The sequence below is a fragment of the Blennius ocellaris genome, assembly GCF_963422515.1.
Source record: "Blennius ocellaris genome assembly, chromosome: 6".
Taxonomy (NCBI): domain Eukaryota; kingdom Metazoa; phylum Chordata; class Actinopteri; order Blenniiformes; family Blenniidae; genus Blennius; species Blennius ocellaris.
The window spans coordinates 10,821,226-10,841,885 of record NC_137655.1 but is presented as its reverse complement, the minus strand read 5'-3'; the positions used below and the strand labels follow the sequence as shown (position 1 = coordinate 10,841,885).

The 20,660-nt window shown below is 38.7% G+C and overlaps 1 protein-coding gene across 1 annotated transcript in view; it reads left to right on the top strand.

Annotated features, from left to right (window-relative positions):
- thsd7ba (thrombospondin, type I, domain containing 7Ba) overlaps positions 1-20,660 on the top strand; it is a gene marked incomplete at both ends in the record, with an annotated part of 155,919 nt that overhangs the window by 119,397 nt on the left and 15,862 nt on the right. The window contains 2 exons of the mRNA XM_080498156.1: positions 13,694-13,827; positions 16,053-16,209. Coding sequence (XP_080354282.1) covers positions 13,694-13,827; positions 16,053-16,209 — 291 coding nt within the window. The remainder of the gene's footprint in view (positions 1-13,693; positions 13,828-16,052; positions 16,210-20,660) is intronic.

Sequence of the window (20,660 nt, the reverse complement as noted above, 5' to 3'; positions counted from 1 at the left end):
TTCAGGTCAATGAAAGAACAAGTACCTCTTCAGTTGGTGGAGTTTGGTCTATGAACTCACATCATCTTAAAGTTGGTCTAACAGAATCCACAAGGGAAAAAAGGAAATATTTAGGACCCTGTTTTAGATGTTGATGTACATCTTTAATATGTTGTCAATACCTTTCTGAAAGGAATTCGTCATTACACTCATACAAGCATGTACTTCAAGAATGTCACAAGTTCCCGTTTGTACATTCAATCTCACAAGATCTCGATTTGCAACTGGGAAAACGATAAGTTTCACAACATTTAAGACAATTCTTGTGGCTTGAATACTCTGTCTTTGAGAAAGTCTTTGAGCCTTTCTTTCAGACTGAATTGATCAAATGCTGATATTTTTGCATGAGCTGCTGCAACTCCATCTCCGATTTCCCCAAAATCTATATGTGCAGGTTTCCGAAGATGATGTCAGTCAGTGAAATATGAACACAGTTTGATGGCTACAAATTCAGGCTTGTTTCTAAACACTAATGTGATCGATTTAGGCAACGGCGCATTGGAAATTTGTGGAAATGAGCAGTCTTGTGTTTGTTTATTGGTTCATTCTTTGTGCAGAAGTGATAAATATTCTTGGGAAGTATATTTTAAAGATTTTTTTCTGGTAGAGTAACTTTAAAAACTAGTGAACATCTTTTGTCTACTGAATTGGTTTCAGAACTTGTTTTTGCTACCTCCCTGTAGAGAACCTAACTTAAGAACTAACTTAGAAATGCATGAATAGATACAACATAATTCATACATATCTAAACTTTTGTATCATGTTAAAAAATGATACAATCCTATTATTCATACAAGTGAAAGGCCTGAATGTACTCAAGCTGTACAAAATGAGAAATAAACACATATTGAAGCTAAGGAGATGAACTAGTCAAATATTCCACCTATCAAGTTTTGTTTTAATTTAAAATGTGTTCAGTTAAAAGTTGCGAGCAGAGTTAGATTTGTGGTCCAGTTTATTATATAATATTTTTGATAGCACAGCAAAGGTTGGATATTAAGAAAGAAACAATTTTGTACCTAATCTTCGTGTCTTTGTATGGGCAACATATGCTTCTCTACATCTTCTTTAAAGTTATTTCTTAAACCCCTGTTTGTGTGACACAGACGCATAGTGGTTAACTTATTTCTTTTTATACAAACATAGATTTTATATGTTACTGCTTCTCGAAGAAAATGTTATCAAGTGTTCTCTAATAATCAACCATATCCAGGGTTAAAATATACAAAAATGTCAACTCACTTGACTATGTATTCCTTAATTCTCGGTTAAATCTTCTGAATGAAGTAAGAGACTATGTATTGAATGTGTTGCGGGTACTAAAAGTGAGGTATTTCAATTACAACAATCCCATTGCTGTTGTCTGAGTGGTGTAACAAGAGCAAAACTTATGGGCAGTTGTTGCTCTTATTTCATGTCTCTCACAGAAATTCAAAGCAATGTCCACCCATCAGTCTTCAATACTGCTTTATCAATAGCAGTGCACTGGAGCCGATCCCAGCTGACTATGGCCGAGGGCAGTGTAAACCCCGGACAGGTCGCTAGTCCATTACAGGGCAAACACACAGAGACAGTCAACCACACAGACGAAGGATCTGGTTACACAACGTTTTCATGTGAGAATTGAAAACTTCCATTCTCTTTACATGAAAATGATGCCCAAAGCCACAGAAAAGCAACTTTTCGAAAACAGCTCCCAAATTGGAGCGATTGGAAAATGATCCGTCTCTGTGGAAATGGGAGAAAGTAAAATCTTTCTGAAAAGCTGCTTCTCCACGTAGTAAATAGTTCTTCTTCACATGCAATTACAACAATGGCCTCCAGCCTGACATGACTCCCAGTCCATATTCTCCCAGTAGTTTTATAGTTGAGGTCACCCAGAGTAGAAATACAACTTCCTTGTCTGTCAAAACAAACATGTGTTCTGTGTACTCTCCAGTGGCGACCGCTGATACATTTTTTAGGTGGAGCTCTTCATTATTACTCAATTTCAGCCAATGTTAACTTAATTTAAACACAGTGCATTTATAAACCACATTACAGCAATCTTGCCTGTTTCAGAATGTAAACAAATACAGGCAGAAGCTTTCGTGGAGCTGGTTTACTTTAATTGACAGTTATTCTGAATTCATGGAAAATGCTAGAATTATTTTGACACAACACATCAGTCCACATTTTAAAGCATTTTGGAATTGTACCTCAAAAAACACTTTTTTTTTCTTTTTACACATTAATTTTATTCATTCAGTCATGAATAAATAGGAGCTTATCTAAACATTTATAAACATAAACAAACCTGCACACATTTCTCAACACATTTGTGTTTGTGTGCATTCAAAAATAACTATACTGGACAAATGTGAACCTGACCTGCAGTTTTTCAGCCTTTGAAACAGGTAAATTAAAAGAGCAGTAACTCAAATTAATAATCAGAGACTCGCCACTTGTTGTCTTCATCTCAACATCTCGTAGAAACACGTGAGAACAAACCAGGACTGAATTTAAGCCAATCACTGAGCTAGCGGCGATTTAAACGGCACCCCAAGTCTCGGACATCAAACGACGCTGATTGGTTTAATTTTATGTTAGTTACTTCCATTATCATCAGTAATTAATAAAACTGCCACTAAACCCTCCCTCCTCTGGGTGAGATCTGGAGCGCCCAAGCTGCTAAAACACACCGTACTTGAGAGAGAAGTGAAGAAATCCTCTCTTTTATTGAAGATTATCGATATAAAATAAAAGGCATACATCTCAGGGCCCATTGGTGGTTGGTTGGCATACACATATTTCTACATTATTACAGTTTATTAATTGATCTTATCATTTTATTTTCTGCTTCTTGCTTCTTTCAATATGAACTTTCTCTTGACAAAATGTATGTCACATGATCACAAGCAAGTGTTCCTGCACTGCATCAATTAAGTCTCCAAAATGTTTGTTCGCCCTCTCAGGCTAGTCAGACTACAGTCAGAGGTGGCTGGATGTGTTCCAGATCTGATCCAAAGACCAGTTATTTTACTTCTCCTTGTCAACCCAGATTATCACTGATTTTGTGACTCTTGAGAAGCTCACAACTCAGAAAACATGTTACCATGGCAACCAGCAACATTGAGTCACTATGTCATTCGTCTTAGCGTAACTGCAGATTAAAAACATCTTTTATACAAGGAGTTTGATATTTATTGCTCTTGTCATCTGTCTTGACATATAAAAGATGTAAAACAGTTAGTGTCAATCCCGGCATTTTTTTAATGCGGTGAAAAGAGCAATAAACGAGCAATGACGCGATAAATCTCCTAGCACCCTTGGCCGGTACTCAAAGCACACAAGGGCACCGTGGCATCTAGTTCGACAAGCACTGTCATGAAGTATGTCGGGGGGGGGGGGATCAGCCATTATGTGCAACACTTTTCACCCACTGTGCAGATCCATAATTGCATTTGACAGCTTTTTGTAACCCAGACTGGGCCTTCTCCTATGAAGTAGGCCTCTCCTATGTGTTGTTTTAAGTATCTGCTCTCTCAGCTTTGCCCAAAGGGTGCCAATGACCAGACCACAAGTTCAATCACAAAGAATATGGTGCTAACTCTAGTCAGCATTCAACAGATTGCTGAATTATGTTTTATAAAGTAACACATCACTATCATATTATTACTTTATGGTAGTGAGTGAGCTTGTTTCTACTTTTGCCATACATGAACATCAATAGTTGTGGCGATACAGAGTTGCTGTCTGTTTGTTTGTGGTTTATCACAGCTGTTTTGTTGTTTCTTGTTGCTTTTGTTGGTCAAAATATAGATTACCCTGCAACTGATATAATTACAGCTCAACTAATGAGTTACTTTCCCAAGTGGCATGTAACATTTTCTTTGGTGTGAATTGCAAATAAATGCTGCTTCATTTATTTTTAAGAAAGGCCTATCCCTAATCATTGACTCACTTTCAGTAACAATATCTCACTTTCAGTTACAATGTTTATATATTTTTCCCCCTTACTTGAATGGCAAGATACACTTTGTACAAAATGTACCATTGTTTGCCAAACTGATTGGGGCAGCATACTACTTTTCTCTTAACCCACCCCCACTCCACTCATATGTGTTTTGTTAAAGAATTTGTATTTGTTTTGATGTGGTGGTTTCTACAGAGTTTAATGAGGTTATTTGTCCTACTGATACCTTCAGCATCTCTAGAGAATTCAGTCAGTCCTCGTGTGTTTTGCACTCCATCCCTCTATAAATACTAAACAAGAGCTGATGAAGCTGATAGAGTGACTAAATCCCAAATATTGGTACAAATGTCAAGTTTCTTGTTTTGTTTTTTTTTGGCTGCTCTGAGGTGATAAACTCTCCTTTTCTCTACAATAGAACAAAAGACTTACAAAGCTAGATACTGATGGAGCCACTAAAGGCCAACAAGGTGTAATTAACACAGAGCTGTGCTCAGGCGTATGTTATTCTCTCCCTGCAGGCTCAGTCCAAAAAGCGAGGAGGTGTCTTCCTGCATTTCAAGCCATGCATATTGTTAAAGTCTAGCTGAAGCACTTCCAGATAGTGAGGCTACATTTTGCAGCCTCTTTAAAGCCTCCAGCCACCCAGATGGTCTACAATATTACATTCAGATACAAAGGTTAATCATAGCGTCTGCCTGCTAATTAACAAAATAAATTGTGTTAAGTGTCCTGGTGAGCATTAAATCCATCCCCGTCATTTCATAGGTGCATCTTTTTTTTTTAATGACAAAGTAGTTGCATATTTGCTGTGAGCATCACAGAATTTAGCTCCAATTAATTGTGAGACTCGCATGAGGTGACTGTTAAAGCAGAACATGAGTTCTCATTTTTCACACATCCACAAGTGGAAAATTATCCTAACTAACAAAATTGATAGTTATCGGTTGAAATCATGTGCTTACATCATAAATCCAAAACTCTACATGGACAAATGTTTCTCACATGAACTGTGTCACAGTCGCTACAGCATCTCCTCAATGATTTCTGCTTATCGCCCTCGGCATTATGCCTTGAGTTTACTGAAGGGATTTTGCACAACAAGTCATTTCAAAACTATCGGAATAATATGCCCAGTGGTATTTTTTCTTTAAACGTTTCAGTGTACAGCTCTCTAGGCACTTGATGCTATATTTATATTTCCCTAATAGATGTTTAAATATGGGAAGAGGAAGAGTTCATGGTAAAGTGAAACACCATTGGTGGGAGTGTTTTTGAGCTGCCTGCCACATAAATCTAACCATCTCGGTATCATCCTCAGTATTTCAGCTGCTCAAAACACATCAGATCGTGAGACTCTTGTGGTTCCTTTCCTTCATGTTGCTGGGAATGCAGAATATAATGATGGGTAAACAGTTGAATGCAGCAGGAGTGTCAACTACAAAGCAGACTCAGTGATAAAAAATGAATCACACAGGTAAAGGGTTCTGACTTGGGTTGGCCTATATACAGAAGTGCTTATACAATAATTAATGTCTCACTATAAATATGAACACAATTCAACATAGCTGCCCTCAATATTTCATGAAGTGAAATTAGTATGCACTGCAAGGCTCCTTATACATCTTGGTTCCATTCAATATCTCAATGCATGTTCTTAACACCTAATTCTACACATGTGTTACAGGCAAGGTGCAATTTACTGGCGTGGATGGAGAATATCAACCCCAACCTCTATTCACCACATCCATCTTTCTACTCAATATTTATCGCTGGTGAACGACACGTATAGATCCGATTTTAACAGTGATTAAAGTTACTTCACCAGCAGACCAAACAAAACACATGAAATAATTGTGTTAAAGTGAAGCAGAGCTGTTAACTCTCACTTATTTTGTGTGAAAGTCATGCAATGAACTCTGAGATCACACATTGGCATAATTGATGTAATTCTTCTGAAATAATTTAGCTAATAAAAGACTTGGTTGTTCACAGTTATTTGACTCCACAGGCAATGCTGTATTATCAAGCAGAAATGCATTGGAAGAGGAAGTGACGTTATTGAAAAAGCTACAGATGGCCTTCCTGCCACACAGTATTAATTCTTTAAGCTTTATTTCTACAGCTGCTTTCCTTGAGACATGTAGTCTTATTTACAAACATTGAGTTACAACCAGTCCGAGCTAGAGTACATTATACAGTAATATACATACATTAAAAGGGTAAAATAGTGCTGAAACACTAACAGGAACAAATGTGAGAAGCTTTCTCAAAACTCTTCAGAAAGAGCTTAAATCAGTGGGATGAAGGTGGACAGCTTCACAGGTTTTGATTGTAAATGAAAGTTTGCAATTTGCAATATTTTATTTATAGAGCTATTTACCAGTATAAATAAAGAATCATATATTAAGTTACAATAAGCTTGTTTTATGCTTATGTTTAACATCTATTGAACACATTCATATTGCATTTTGTTCGGGAAAAAAAAAGTATTCTCATAAATTCAATATCGTTTTAATATGAGTTTGTTATAAGTAGTTTTTCTTTGTCCAATATTTTATTTGTGACCTTGCCTACTATTGACAAAAGTTCTGCAATGATCACGCATGCAGCCTTCAAACTAAATTGTGCATTTAGCTCTATTTTTTTATTGTGTGAATCAAAATACATTTTGTGTCACAGAAGTTGTGTGCAATCATTCACATGTTGTTTCTGCTGAAGTCTTGGTTGCTTTAGGAAAAGACAGTGAAGCAACCTTGTTCCATCATAGTTGGTCACTTGTACTCTCCAACAGAATACAGCGAGCTTTAATGCTTCATTGGCGGCATAAATTGTGTCCCATCCACAGACTGCAGCCTTTCATGTGGCTTTACTTGTGGTTTCAGTACAAGTTTTTCCTTCAGGGTGGAAATTGTTCATATACTGTGGTCAGGTGAACTGTGAAAAAGATGTCCTAGCTTTGGGAGGAGCTCAATCAGTCGTTTTGTGTTTTTTTTTTCTGAAGGAAGGAGATAGAAAATACTATTTGACCACATTTATTATTATATAGCAAGGTTAAGTGCTCGCCAAATGTCTTTGCTAATGTATCGCTGTCTTGTTGAGTCTGCTCCTGGTAATAAATTACAAAATGAATGAGAAAAGAAGATTATGTCAAAGCTTGATGGCTGTTCATTTCCTATAATTATGTAAGTCACGCCATTGCCCTGCGGTAGAGCCGGCACAACGGTGGGTCCAAGGAGGATGTTAGTCATATCGTAAATCTTGTAAAGGCTTTAGTTTGCTGATGTCCTTGATAATAAAAGACCTAATTGGAAGACACTTATGAGGGAAATAGTGAGATGGTGAGGCTGAAAAGCAAACCAACTAATGGTCAATGAACAACAATTGAAATAATTTAGAACCATTATCGTTTTATTCTCTATTAATTGTTGCTGCTGTGCAGCGCTCATTAACGGTGACTTTACATTGATGGTTCTGCTGTATTTACTGTAAAACAGAAATGTTAATTCAGATTTAATGAATACATCATTCTGATCAGTCTTCCCTCAGAAGAGCAAACAAAGTTGGAAATGACAGATTAAATCATATTAAAGGTTATTTTATATATAAGATATTTGAACAGGGCCGTTTTTCAAAGTCTTATCAGAACACTGCAAGAACAGATACATTTGTTCTCTCCCAGGGATGAGAGAAAAGAAGAAAACCACACCCACTTCACAGATTTGAAGTGGGTGTGGTTAATGCAGAAAAGTAAACAGCTGTGTCCACACTATCTCTTTGTGGACCTTCTATCCATTACTTTTTTTTTTTGTAAAGTATGAAATGTCCTGATTAGATCTATCTGTGTTCTTTGAAACAGTCTCTGTTGAAGTATATGTGTCCTCTTCTCCACTGACACAGTATACAGTTTAGTCAGGCTCATAAGCTGCCAGTCACAAACAAGCCTACTTCAACCTCTTGCACACGTACTGTTCAGGATGGATGTCGGAATCTCCAGAACTGCTCTGTTACTTTATTATAGTCTTAAAATTCAACACAAAGATGAGGACTTAGATTAATCTTGTAAAAAGCCACAGTGATGACGAGCTGAAGGTTCTATCCGTGTGTGTGTGTGTGTGTGTGTGTGTGTGTGTGTGTGTGTGTGTGTGTGTGTGTGTGTGTGTGTGTGTGTGTGTGTGTGTGTGTGTGTGTGTGTGTGTGTGTGTGTGTGTGTGTGTGTGTGTGCGTGCGCCCATTGATTTTTTTTGTTTGGTCTCCATTGTGTTCTTCTTATGACAATTTTATCCAATCTTCTTTTATTTAAATCACTAGGTTCATTTCCAACATGGATAAATGTTCTTTTCAGCACTATTGTTTGTTCGTACTGACAATCACAATTACATGTCTCAGCCACTCTAATGGCTGGGCTGTGTTTCGGCACATTTTAACTTCCCATCTCATGAGTATATCTGAAAGGTCATCATCGTGTAGGAATAGATTACCCTGTGTTTCTCAAGGCAGCTATTGTTTTTTAACTCATCCATGGGCTTGCTGACAGTAATAGCAGAGTCTGCTTGAAGTTGTAGTCACACAATGACACTTTGAGAGAGATTTATAGAAGACAGTGCCCCGCTTTGAAGCGCCGTGTCCCATTTTCCCTCTGCCCACAATACGATTCCTTCCTTTTTAGAAACACCCATTGGCACTTCACATGTTCATTTCAGTTTTCATTCTATGTGTTTAGGGAGAGGTGTATGTTTGTGTGTATGCCAACTGTAATTGCGTGCTCATACATCCCTGTGTATGTATTTATGGTCAGTGGTTATTTGTTTTCTGTGGTTATTGCTCTCATTATGTGGGACACACATGTATGTTATAACCTGTAATCAGTATCTCACTGAAAGACGTTCATTTCCATACGCTGCACACGGAAAATACCCATTCAGAAGCTCAGTTTTCTCTATGAATCTGACAGTGGTTATTCAGTTGGTTTTATTATCGCTTTTTAACCATAAGGATACTTGACCTATTCCAAAGCAAGTGACTGGATGAATGCAAAGTGTCTTCTGACCCTTTGTCCTTGTAAGAAGCTTTTGGCACACACACAAGCATTCCACATGTCAGTAAATCATCCTGTTTGGTCAACATATTATCAGAATATTGATTAGGAATCATCGTCATCGTCATCATCATCATCATCATCATCATCATCATCATCATCATCATCATCATCATCATCATCATGCATCTGTCACATAGTTATAGGCTGGCACCTATTAAAGCTCCTCATTGGATCAGCAGACTGTTATGACCAACAGAGAGTTCCAGTGGAAAATATCAATTAATGTTTCCATAGATTGTATTATACCAGAGTTGGAACAATAGAGTAACCTGGGCATGCAAACAATTCAAAAACACATAATTTTAATAATTTAATTAATATTTGCCAAGATTAAAATGACAACAGAGATCAATTAAATTAGAGTGAAATCATCACTTCAGTGCAGTTGAAACAAAAAAGAAATTGGTTTAACATGACCTTTGACTACAATTACATGTCGAAGATAAAATAATGCTGTAAGTTACTGAAAATAGTTATAAGTGATAAGACAGATTATAGAGTTAAAATTAATCTTAATTTCATTGTTTTCGTTCAAACCCATCATTGACAAATGGAAAGCAGCCTAGATCACTTCTCTCAGAAAAACCAAGACACCTTGTAAGACTGATGACAAGAATCATCAAACTTCAAATGTGTTGGTTTGTATTAGATCTTGACCAAAGTTTGGCAAATAGTATGTGAGAAAGAACCATAACACATTTTACTATAACTATCAAACTTTGATGAACAACTCAATTCAACGTTAGGAAACGGTACGTACTGTGAAGCATGGAGGTGGCAGCGTCATACTTTGGGGAAGCTGCTTGATGACTGTTCATGGTAACGTTGCCCAGGTAGAGCACAAAGCAAATGTATCTAAATCTAGAAAAATCTGACGCTGTCAGCAAGAAAACTAAAACTTGGTGTAAGATTTATTTTCAGTGTGACAGAAGCACAGAGCATAAAGTAAAAGCTCCTCTGAAAAGGCTTAAAGAAATCAAGGTATTCTGGAGTGGCTGAGCGAAAGCCCAGACCTCAGTCCAATACAAAATTTGTGGCAGGATTTGAAAAGAGCTGTTCATATTTAATCCCTTTGCACCCCAAGTTTAAGCAGTTTCTCAAAGAAGAATTGAGTAAATGTTTTCTTTTCTGTTCCGTCATTATTGTTACCAATCCACACAGGCTTAGTGCTCCTGGCTGGACCCAAAGGAACAGCTTTTAAATACTGACCCCAAAGAGTGTTGGTATTGTGCATTGACAAAGTTTTCATGGTGAATTTTAATTAATTGACATAACTTTTGTTCAATTTCACAATAAAGTGTTCTCTGTTTTTAGTATAAACCAAATGACATTGACCCTATTTACAATTGCAATAAAGGGACAAAACATCCAACGACAGATTTACAAGGCTTTTGTTGCCTTGGTAAAAAAAATGTTTGTGGTCGAGGGTTTTTTGTTGTTGTTGTTTTTTTTTGTTTTTTTTTATGTGATTCCACCACAGTTTGAAAATGTTTGGAAAAGGATGAGCTCAGCTTGACCCACAGTAATGTAAAGTGGGAATGCATATGTATGGAATAAAATGTCTCTTAAGGTAACTAATGCAGTGCTTACACTTACTTCTCATGTTAGACATGGCCTCACTCTGTTGGGTAAAACTTCTCTATGTTAGAGATCCAATGACCTACAGTCACTTCCATTTGTGGAAACGGTCAAGCGTACCTTACCTCACTTGCAATTCCATCCTTATAAGGCGCTAGTGGCTGCATAGCAGTTTGAGCAGATTCCTGCTATGATGACTGAAACTTGCATGCAGTTGACAGCTAAGTGCTCTATTTTGGTCAGTGGATTTTGTTTGAACCTGTTTTTTTTGTTGTTTTTTTAAATCTCCTTTTCGGTTTTTTTCTTAGGAAAACCAATTCTTAATAGACTGGATGATAAACTGGAAATAACACAACAGTAAAGATTTGACCAGTCCTGTTGAGAGACACAGTACAGGGCCCCTCTGAAGATATGCTTATCGTGTTGCCTTCCCGCTCACCATCTCCAGACAAATTAATTTCTTGGACTCACCGTCAGCTGCAGGCCTGGCCAAAGCATGGCTGTTTAAACCAATCACGAAGCTTTGAAAGCTCTCTCCGCAGCAACATGAATCATCCAGTTTGGCAAAATATGCTGGATGCCTAGATTTAATGTAAATGATGAAGCATCTTTACCCTGGTTAATGAAGGACTGAGCAGAATGCAGAATTCTTTTGGAATCAAATTTAAGCCAAACTATACATTTCTGTCACTGCAGGCAAATCTAAACTAATGATCATATCATTGTTCTTCTCTCCCCTGCCCAACTTCTGGCTTGTCATGCACTGCTAATATGGACATCCACGCAGGCTCAGGTCAGTGCCATTCATTCTGTACATATACTGTGCTTTAGCTAACGAAAACAGAATGCATGCCAGATCTGTCTGAGTCACACATACTCCTTACCCCTTTGGTCCTTCTTTTGAGAGAATGAACCACCACTTTGATTGGTGAGAGTGCTACACGGATGGAATAACTTATGTGAAGTGTATTTCAATGATATTCCGTCTGCTCCTTCAGTGAAGAAATGCATATTGACATGTACGATAGAGCGTCAGGACTTTCTTTATATGTAGGGTTGGAGTGTGCTCACTGAAAGTCGACGGGGTAATATCAGAAAACTTTTGAAGCAGAGAACAAAGAAGCAGAAGATAAGGTTTATATTAACATTCAAGCATTGAGTGAGTCCAAGTCTGTTGCAGATAATTCAGAATGATATGGCATTCTTCTTCACTTTTCAGTGTGAGCTGTTTGTAAATGTGTGTGTCCAAGGATGGTGGTAGAAGATCCTTCATTAATTTTCTTTTATTTTTCTTTTAGCTCTTTCTTTGTGATGTCGTAAAAGACAACCTTCAAACAGCCAACATATTGTTCAGTACCGGTCGGACACCTCCGGTGTTTTGGCACTGTGGTCCATTTGTTGAGCGCGACGGTGACAAGATTACCCACCAAATAAATGGTCCTCGTGGTCAGAAAATTGTGTTTATATTTAGGGAAAGTGAGTCCAAAGTCATTTCCCTGGTGATGAAAATTAGCTGCAAAGCTGGAAGTGTGTTTCTGCAGTAGGAGTGGAGAAAGTGGGAGAATAGTAGTTGCCAGTTTACCCAGCAGGGGCATCTGCAGGGACAGATGGGAGATGATGACGGTGTGTAATAGGCATCTGTACGGCCCGTAGGGGATGAAATGCTCAACACTCATTCTCTCTCCCCAGTCGGAACACACACGCACACGCACACACACACACACACACACACACACACACACACACACACACACACACACACACACACACACACACACACACACACACACACACACACACACACACACACACACACACACACACACACACACACACACACACACACACACACACACACACACACACTTACTGACACCCATTACAGCTTGTCATAGCTTTTCCCACAAATTGTCCTCAGGAGTACACCTTTTACTGTGGCAGACAGTTACATAGATTGAGAGTAAACATGTGTTTACAGGAGCATTGTGCAGGCAGCTCCCTTGGTTATACACACATGCCAGATCCACTGGCTTATTGGGGAGAAGTGAATAGGCTCAAAATTCAGCCAATTACACGTTCGGCTAAAGGGCCTGTTTCTATGGCCATTGTCATTTTACACAACCCCGTGCTGTTTTTCTCATATCACACGCAGGTTTATTTCACTGTGAATAAAATACTTTTCGTACCTCTCTGCAGTAGGCGCATATAAGTGCCCATAAGTTAGCTCAGAGCCTCTCTGTGGTGAAAGGTTCAAATTGTCTTGTACTGAACTTTCCTTTTAATTTCAGTTACTCCAAATTTGTATGCCTTCAGTGTTCTTTCGCCTCATTCAAAATCTGGACGTGGAAAATATCTTGACATTAAACTGCAGCCCCGACTTCAAATCGTCCCAGGATTTGAAGCACAAGTGCTTGATGTTAACAATAAATGCAACAAGAGAAGAATGCGAGCGCAAGTTGTAAGAAATGATGCCTTGAAAGCAAAAAATGTTTTTTTTTTTCTTTCTTTCTTGCTTTCTTGCTTTCTTGCTTTCTTTCTTTTTTGCGTTTAGATTTGACAAAGGACAACCCAACAGAATCATTGTCTCTAACCTGGGACACATCATTGGTGTTCCTTGAAAACAGAAAGTGCCCCTAGCAGTTTGTTTGTTTTTTCATTCGCATATATGCGTGAAACCACTACTCCTTGCTGCAGATACAAAATGAGTGTACATTGGGAGTGTTGTAATGGTCACCGTTATGTGTACACGTGTATGTGAGGCTGATGGTGAGCATTTCTTAGCACAATGCAATAAAGGCCATGTATTCTCTTTCTCCCTCTGTCTGTGTGTGTGTGTGTGTGTGTGTGTGTGTGTGTGTGTGTGTGTGTGTGTGTGTGTGTGTGTGTGTGTGTGTGTGTGTGTGTGTGTGTGTGTGTGTGTGTGTGTGTGTGTGTGTGTGTGTGTGTGTGTGTGTGCGCGTGTGCGTGCGTGTTGTGCGTGCTTGTCCTTGTGCGTGTCCATGCATTTATTTGCATGTATACAGGTGTACGAGGCTATGCCATGCCACAGTAACTGCAGTCAATATGAATGGAGGATCGAGCCTTGGTCCATTTGTACCATCAATACTGTGGACGACCAGCCAGCATGCGGAGAGGGAGTCCAAAGCCGCAAGATCAGGTCAGTGAGTGGGTTAGGCTTGGCAGACGTTGGGCTGGCAGCTCAACACTCAGCGGGAGGAGCAGATTGGCAACGTTCCTCTCGCTGGCACGCTCACTGGTCCTGACACTTGCAATGCCAGGGGAAAACAAACAGTGAAAGCAAACTACTGCTTCCAAATGAGTACTGATGAATTTTGAATTTTTTTTTAATTTTTTGCTGCCTTTTAGTGCTACTTAAAATAGCGACAGAGGAAAGCATTGAAGTGTTGACCTTCGTATTGGATTAAGCACCACCAGAGAGAGTAGACATTGAATTGGGAAACTGTGTTATTGTGTCTAAAGAGGCTGAAATGTTCTGTGGGAGTCTAACTTTAATTGCAAGTAACAGAAACAGATTTAAGCTAATCAACCACTCGACTCCAGAAATAGAACAAAAACCTGCTGGTTCAATTTTTAAGGGACCATTTTCACAGCTCAAATATCATTATTTTATTCTTTCAGCAATTTGCATAATACAATTTCAAACTACCAGCAAAGCAACCAGAACCCTGGTTCAGGTCAAAACATGTCAAAGTGTATTTCTTAGAATACAATCACAAAGGTCAACTATCCAAAGATGGAAGTATAGTCCACAAAAAGAGAAGGTTTATTTTTCTCAAGTGCAGAACTTGAAAGATGCAAAAAAAAAGATTTGTTTTCTGTTTTGCATCAACCAAATCAACTTGCACTTGCTGACAAATCATAGAAAGAACAGATTCATCTGTTCCTGCAGAGTATATATATCCACAGAATCCGTTCCTCATTAGCAGTGTTGAGCAGGATATTGAAAGTATGCTGCACGCTACTTTTATGTGTTCCTCTTAATTAGGATGTTTTATTAGTGTGCCTGTAGCTGTGTTGTTTATGTGACACATTTGCTGAGCTATCGACACGCTTTGAGCCAGTCTGATGACTGATTTACTCATCATGTTCTGCTTTAGTAACATCACTTAGTTGGAAGGCAAGTAATAGTTGTGTTTGAGTGAATCGCACTTCATTGAATTTCAACTCCAGGTAATACATGCTTTGTGATACACACAATAGACTAGCTACAGTGTTAAATGTGAAAAGAACAGACTTGAAAATTGATAGCTTCTTATTAATGGTCCACAACTATTCTGCATCAAGGACTATTTAATGGACAAGAAGAAAAGGGATGAGAATATGTTAGATTAATAAATATTTCAGTATCTTTCAATAATTCTCAAAACAAAATATAATGTTTTTATGAACCATACCATGTCAATCCAGCTTTGACATCCTTTCTCATGCTGGGGGTGTCAAACACAGGGCCCATGGGCCAAAACTGGCTCTAATTGGCCCGCCAAACCATAAAGCAAATTGTAAACGATTTTATAGAAAAGATCGTTTTTTATTTTTAACACATTTTCTAAGACTAGCTGACGGAACACAACACAAAGACCTGAGTTAAGATATCAGTTATGCTACTATGAATGCTGACGACCTTGTTTCTATCAAATTAGCATCAGAGCCATGATGTCAAGGGAAGTTTGTAAAAACATGAACAATGCAACAGTTATATGAGAACTTCTTTTCACATTTCACTGAATTTTGCACCAGACGTTTTCATTAAATTTGGCTTTATGTTGCGATTTAAGTTATTTTTTGCAACAATTGTCACTTTTTTTTAAAAATATCAACATTTTCAACACATATTCTGTGCAAAGACAAAGAAAAAATTTTAAAGTTTAAACTTAAAGGTTATAATGCCACTATTTTACTAGCCCATCCCACATAAAGATGGAATTAGGCTGTACGTGGCCCCTGAACACAGAATGTGTTTGACACCCCCGGTTTATGCTGTAGTCCAACAATGTCATGTTGCTTCTTACTTTGATGTAAACACACAGACAGACATTCTCAAGATGCACTTCAGAAAATACGGGGTCATTTTGAAAACTGTTTCTGTCATCTTTCTAGAGAGCACAATAAATTGACTTCTTGAACCCGTGTTTCAGTTTTGTACAGTTAAATGTTTAGAGAGGCCCAACAGTACAAATGGTAGACGGTCTTTAAAAATAAACTGTTTTCAAAAGTCTTGCCTAAGAGAAAGAGAGAGTGAAATGAGAGATACAGAGAAAAAGTGTAGTTCAGGTTGAGTCAAACTTAAAAGAAAAAAAAAAACCGCACAGATTATGAGAGCCCCAGAGACTAGTTATGCAGCTATGTCTTCTGCTCTGCCAGGTGTGTGAAGAAGGGAACAGCGAGTGGAGTGGATGGGACTGTGAAGGAAAGTCTGTGTGATCAGGAAGAAATGCCACCCAGAGCCCAGGTCTGCTATCTGGCCTGCCCCGATGACTGTGTCACTGCACCCTGGGGACCCTGGAGCAACTGCCCTCTGGTGAGAAGCTATAATTGAGTGACTCTTTTCTCTGGCAGCTGACAGTTTGTGCGAGTCGTCGGTAAGCTGGCACATTTTTGAAGCATGTCTGGGATCCACATTAAAATCTGAAATACTTTAAAGCATTTAAAGAGGAGAGCTGCGGTAAACCTATCAACCTATTGATTAAAACATATATGTAAAGTGCTGAACAGTTAATTATAGTCACAGAAAAGTGAAAGATTTATATTGTAAGAGTTGTGATAATTCATTTTTTATTTCAAATATTTCATACACACAGTCTCCCAAATGCTAAAATATTCATCCGAACATCTGCTAAATACTGTATCAACAAAATGTTTTTAACATTGAATGCATACATTTATCAAATAAAATCATTAGTGCTCTGTTATAAATTACTGTTGATATATGATGGTAAAATCTGCAGCGCATAAAGCACAACTGCACAGTTCAGTGAAGTGGTGATGCAATTAGTACTATTGATATCACATCTGACAAGTTTACCTGTGACAGCAACACCATTGTGGAAAGGATAGCAGGTTAAAAAAACAACTCTAAATTGGACTATGATTACCATCACTGTGCATCACTGTGCAATTTGCGTGCTTTCAATGTCCATGTATGTTTTTCCTCGAAGTACTCTCATTTCCTTCCACAGTACAGAGACAGTAAAATGTCTGTGTGGATGCGAGTGTGTATGATTGTTTCTCTGTGTTTGCTCTGTGATGGACTGATGACCTATCCCGTGTGTACCCTGGCTTTGCCCATAGCCAGCTGGGATCAGTCCCTGGATTGGATCAAGCTGAATACAAAATAGATGGATGGATGGGTCACAAGTGTAAAATAGAAAAATATAATAAATTAAAAGCTATATGCTGGCATTATTTGTAACAAAACTCTTTTTTTACCCTCAATGTTTGGGTTATATTGAGTTTACTAATGTGCCTCTATTCTCCAATGATGGTTTCCCTTCGGGCTACGGCTTGGTAACATATGTTTCTCCAGTGTTTGTAGCCACAGGCTAGTGGTCACATGGCCGTGTAGCTGTGTTATAGGTTTCTTGTCAGACAGAACAGTTCACTGGACTGGAACATTGGAGTCAGAAGGAAAGCAGGATGGGGGAAAGAGCTCTGGAGATCACTTAATTAGTTTCTGATTTCTCTCCAGACGTTTCGTCTCATTCAATCTTGAAACCTGCGGTGGAACTCATAACGTTAGCAAAACGCAGCAATGCATGCCACAATGTAATAACGCTAAAGCTGTTAACTTTAGAGCCAATTAAAGTGTAATGGCTATGTGGGATTACTGCAACACAATGAAGATGGAACTGGTTGTTTACTCATCCAAGGTGCTATATTCTAAAGTATATCATAATCCACTTTGTTTCAGACCAGCTGAATAAAATGAAACCTCAGCTCAAGCATATGATGATTTGACTATATGAATGTCCCGTCCATCACAGCCCTGTGAGATAAACAAACACACACACGCACACACACACACACACACACACACACACACACACACACACACACACACACACACACACACACACACACACACACACACACACACACACACACACACACACACACACACACACACACACACACACAGGTAATCTAAGATGGATACACAGTCGTCTGCAGAAACTGAGAACTTTGTTTTCTCAGAGTGGCAATAACAAAGAACAAGGTTCAAGTGCAAAACTCCTGGGAAGAGATGAAAAGAAAAGAGGCAACGTAGGTTTCATGTTCACTTTTCCACATTAACAATACCCACTTCAAACACAAAAATTGTTGTTAGATGCCGCATGAGGAAAAAATGTCAGGCCCAGGGCTGAGAGCAAAGAATGAAGTCAATGTTTTCTCTCAGGCCTCAGCCATACAGGATGGATGAACAAAATATGTACAAGGAGAACATGCAAACTTCACTGTCTGTCTCGGTGAGCAAACCTTTCTTGAAAGCATGAGCACCGTGCACTCAACACATTTCCAATTAAGAAACCAAAATAACAGCCTGAAATAGTTCATTGTACTTTCACCCCATGAATATAATGAATAGAAATATACTTTACATTTGAAATGATTTGCACTCACTGCTGTCAGCTACAAAACTGCGGCTGGTAACATTCAGAAAGGTTTAATCCTGCCCACACTTTTTCCACTAATTTCCTTAAGCAAAACTGCAAAACTCCAGAGCTTCATATCCTCCGTAACAAGCCTTTCTTCCCCTCACTTGTCTCGACTTTTGAATAACTTAGACATCGCACAAAGACACTGATGAGAGAGTGACGTGTTGAAAAGTGCAACTTTAAATTCCCCTCTCTTAAGGAAATAAAAAACCTCCCTCAAACATGGACAATGTTAACAGGAAGCTGACATGCTTTACATAAAATATGCTTGTCCATTGTAATTGGAGGTCCTCGTATAGCCTCGGGTGATTCCTGCATTTAGCTGGAATGAAGATATTGTGCAGTGTGTGTGTGTGTGTGTGTGTGTGTGTGTGTGGTGGGGGGGGGGGGGGGTAGACAGTGAGATTGGTGGTGTTGTGGGGTCTTCGGTTGGCATTTTGATGAAGGACAGCATTATGGGTGATGCAAGGTTTGCTTACACTGTCCACTTACGGTCATAGTGAAAGGATGACCAGTGATGTTTCTTACTTGGCTTTATTTCATAGAAGATAAAGCCTGTGGAAACGCTGTAATGGGAGACTGTTTGAATATTCACCTCAGCAATAAAGCATATACAATCACATAAATGACTTTGAACATTTTCACTTTCTCGTATACAAGACATTTGAGTGTGTTTTGACTCCATATGAGGTGCTTTAAAATAAAGGCTTTGTTTAACATGCAGTTTACAGTCAACCATTAGTCTCATGTTTTTGGACGGTGGGAGGAAAATCAGAGTTAAAAAAAGGATGAATGGGGAGAACAACCCCACACAGAAAGGCATCCAAGCTCAACCAAGACTCAAACCTCTCTTGCAATCAGAGAGTGCTATTCATTTCACAACTGTGTGGCCCAGAATTACTTCTTTCTTTCCCAGCAAAAATTCAGCATGTTTCTATCATCTGTTATGGTAGCTTTTAGGACGTGTAGAAACACATGCAGTACTGTCTGAAGGTTTTTAGGTGGGTACAGGGTGGCAAAGGCCATATAAGTACGTTAAAAATAATGTGGTAATGGTTTAAGTCTTACACAGTTGACACACGGTGGTGGCAACATCACTCCTTTGGTTTTTGCTGAAGGTACCGTAGGTCCATAACTAAACATTGGCAATATGTTTGGGGTTTGTTTGTTCTGCTGCAAAATGCATTTATAGCCAATCAAAGGCCTCCCTGCTGCATTTAATTTTAAATCAATAGCATTATTTTACAACAGAATATAATAAAGCCATTATAACCCAGTGGAAAAAGTTTTGCACATTACTATATATTGAACTGCTTCAAAATGAATAAGTAAATTAAGGCAAACAAAACAAAACTGGTATTTTCCAGTTTAGTTTCCTCCTAAATATTCACACCACTAAGTTGGGTACTTAAAAATGCTTTGAATTTGCATGCGCAGCTGTGTCTTTTTTTCTTCAGAAATAATACAGGTCCCATTCTGTAAGGAGAAAAATCGTATCGATATTGAAGAACACACCTATTCACAAGCTGCTCATTCCACAACATATGGATCGATCCCACCTGAATGTGAAATAGTTGTGATGGCTGCATGACTGGTTACTGCTATAGATAATGAACGGCACCAGCAGAGGAGCTCTGATGTGTGTGGGTGCCTGTGTGTGATGTAAGAAAAAAATGGGAAGCAGTATATGAAAAGAGATGTGCAATTGTGACTTTTGGAGGACATATTGGAAGCTGTGGTAAACCAGCATGAAAACCTACAAATGGGTGTTATGTATAGATTGATTCTGGGATATGTTTGGATTTTTTGGTGCTGGTAATTGGCAGGAGTAGTAGGTATTGTAGGATGAAAAATCTGTTAATGGCTGCAGGCTCAGTCGTACCTGCAGCCTGCACGCCCTGCAGCATACAAATATGCACGTGTGGTCACGTGGCAGCTGGTGTGAACACATTAAGGGTATTTCTGATTCATGAGCCACACACGGAGGTCCCTCATTAGAAGCTGACAGTGATTGAAGTGCTTGTCTCTGTGCATCAGGTGCAGAGGGACAAATGCAGCTCAATGCATGGGGCTTTTATCAGTCAAATCTTTCCTTTGCAGACACGGCGCTGACAGTTTCTCCACATTACACATCTGCTGTCCGTGGATTTCCACTCTAATGTGGTGAAGGATTAGCATATTCTCATCAAACTACGACTGCTGGTTGGCAGATATTTGGCAAATCTCGTACTCTTACCGTTCCCATAATTACTGTCTCATTATTGTCACACTTCTTTCAATCTACTTTTAGTGAGGTGTGAAAAATCCACAATATGGA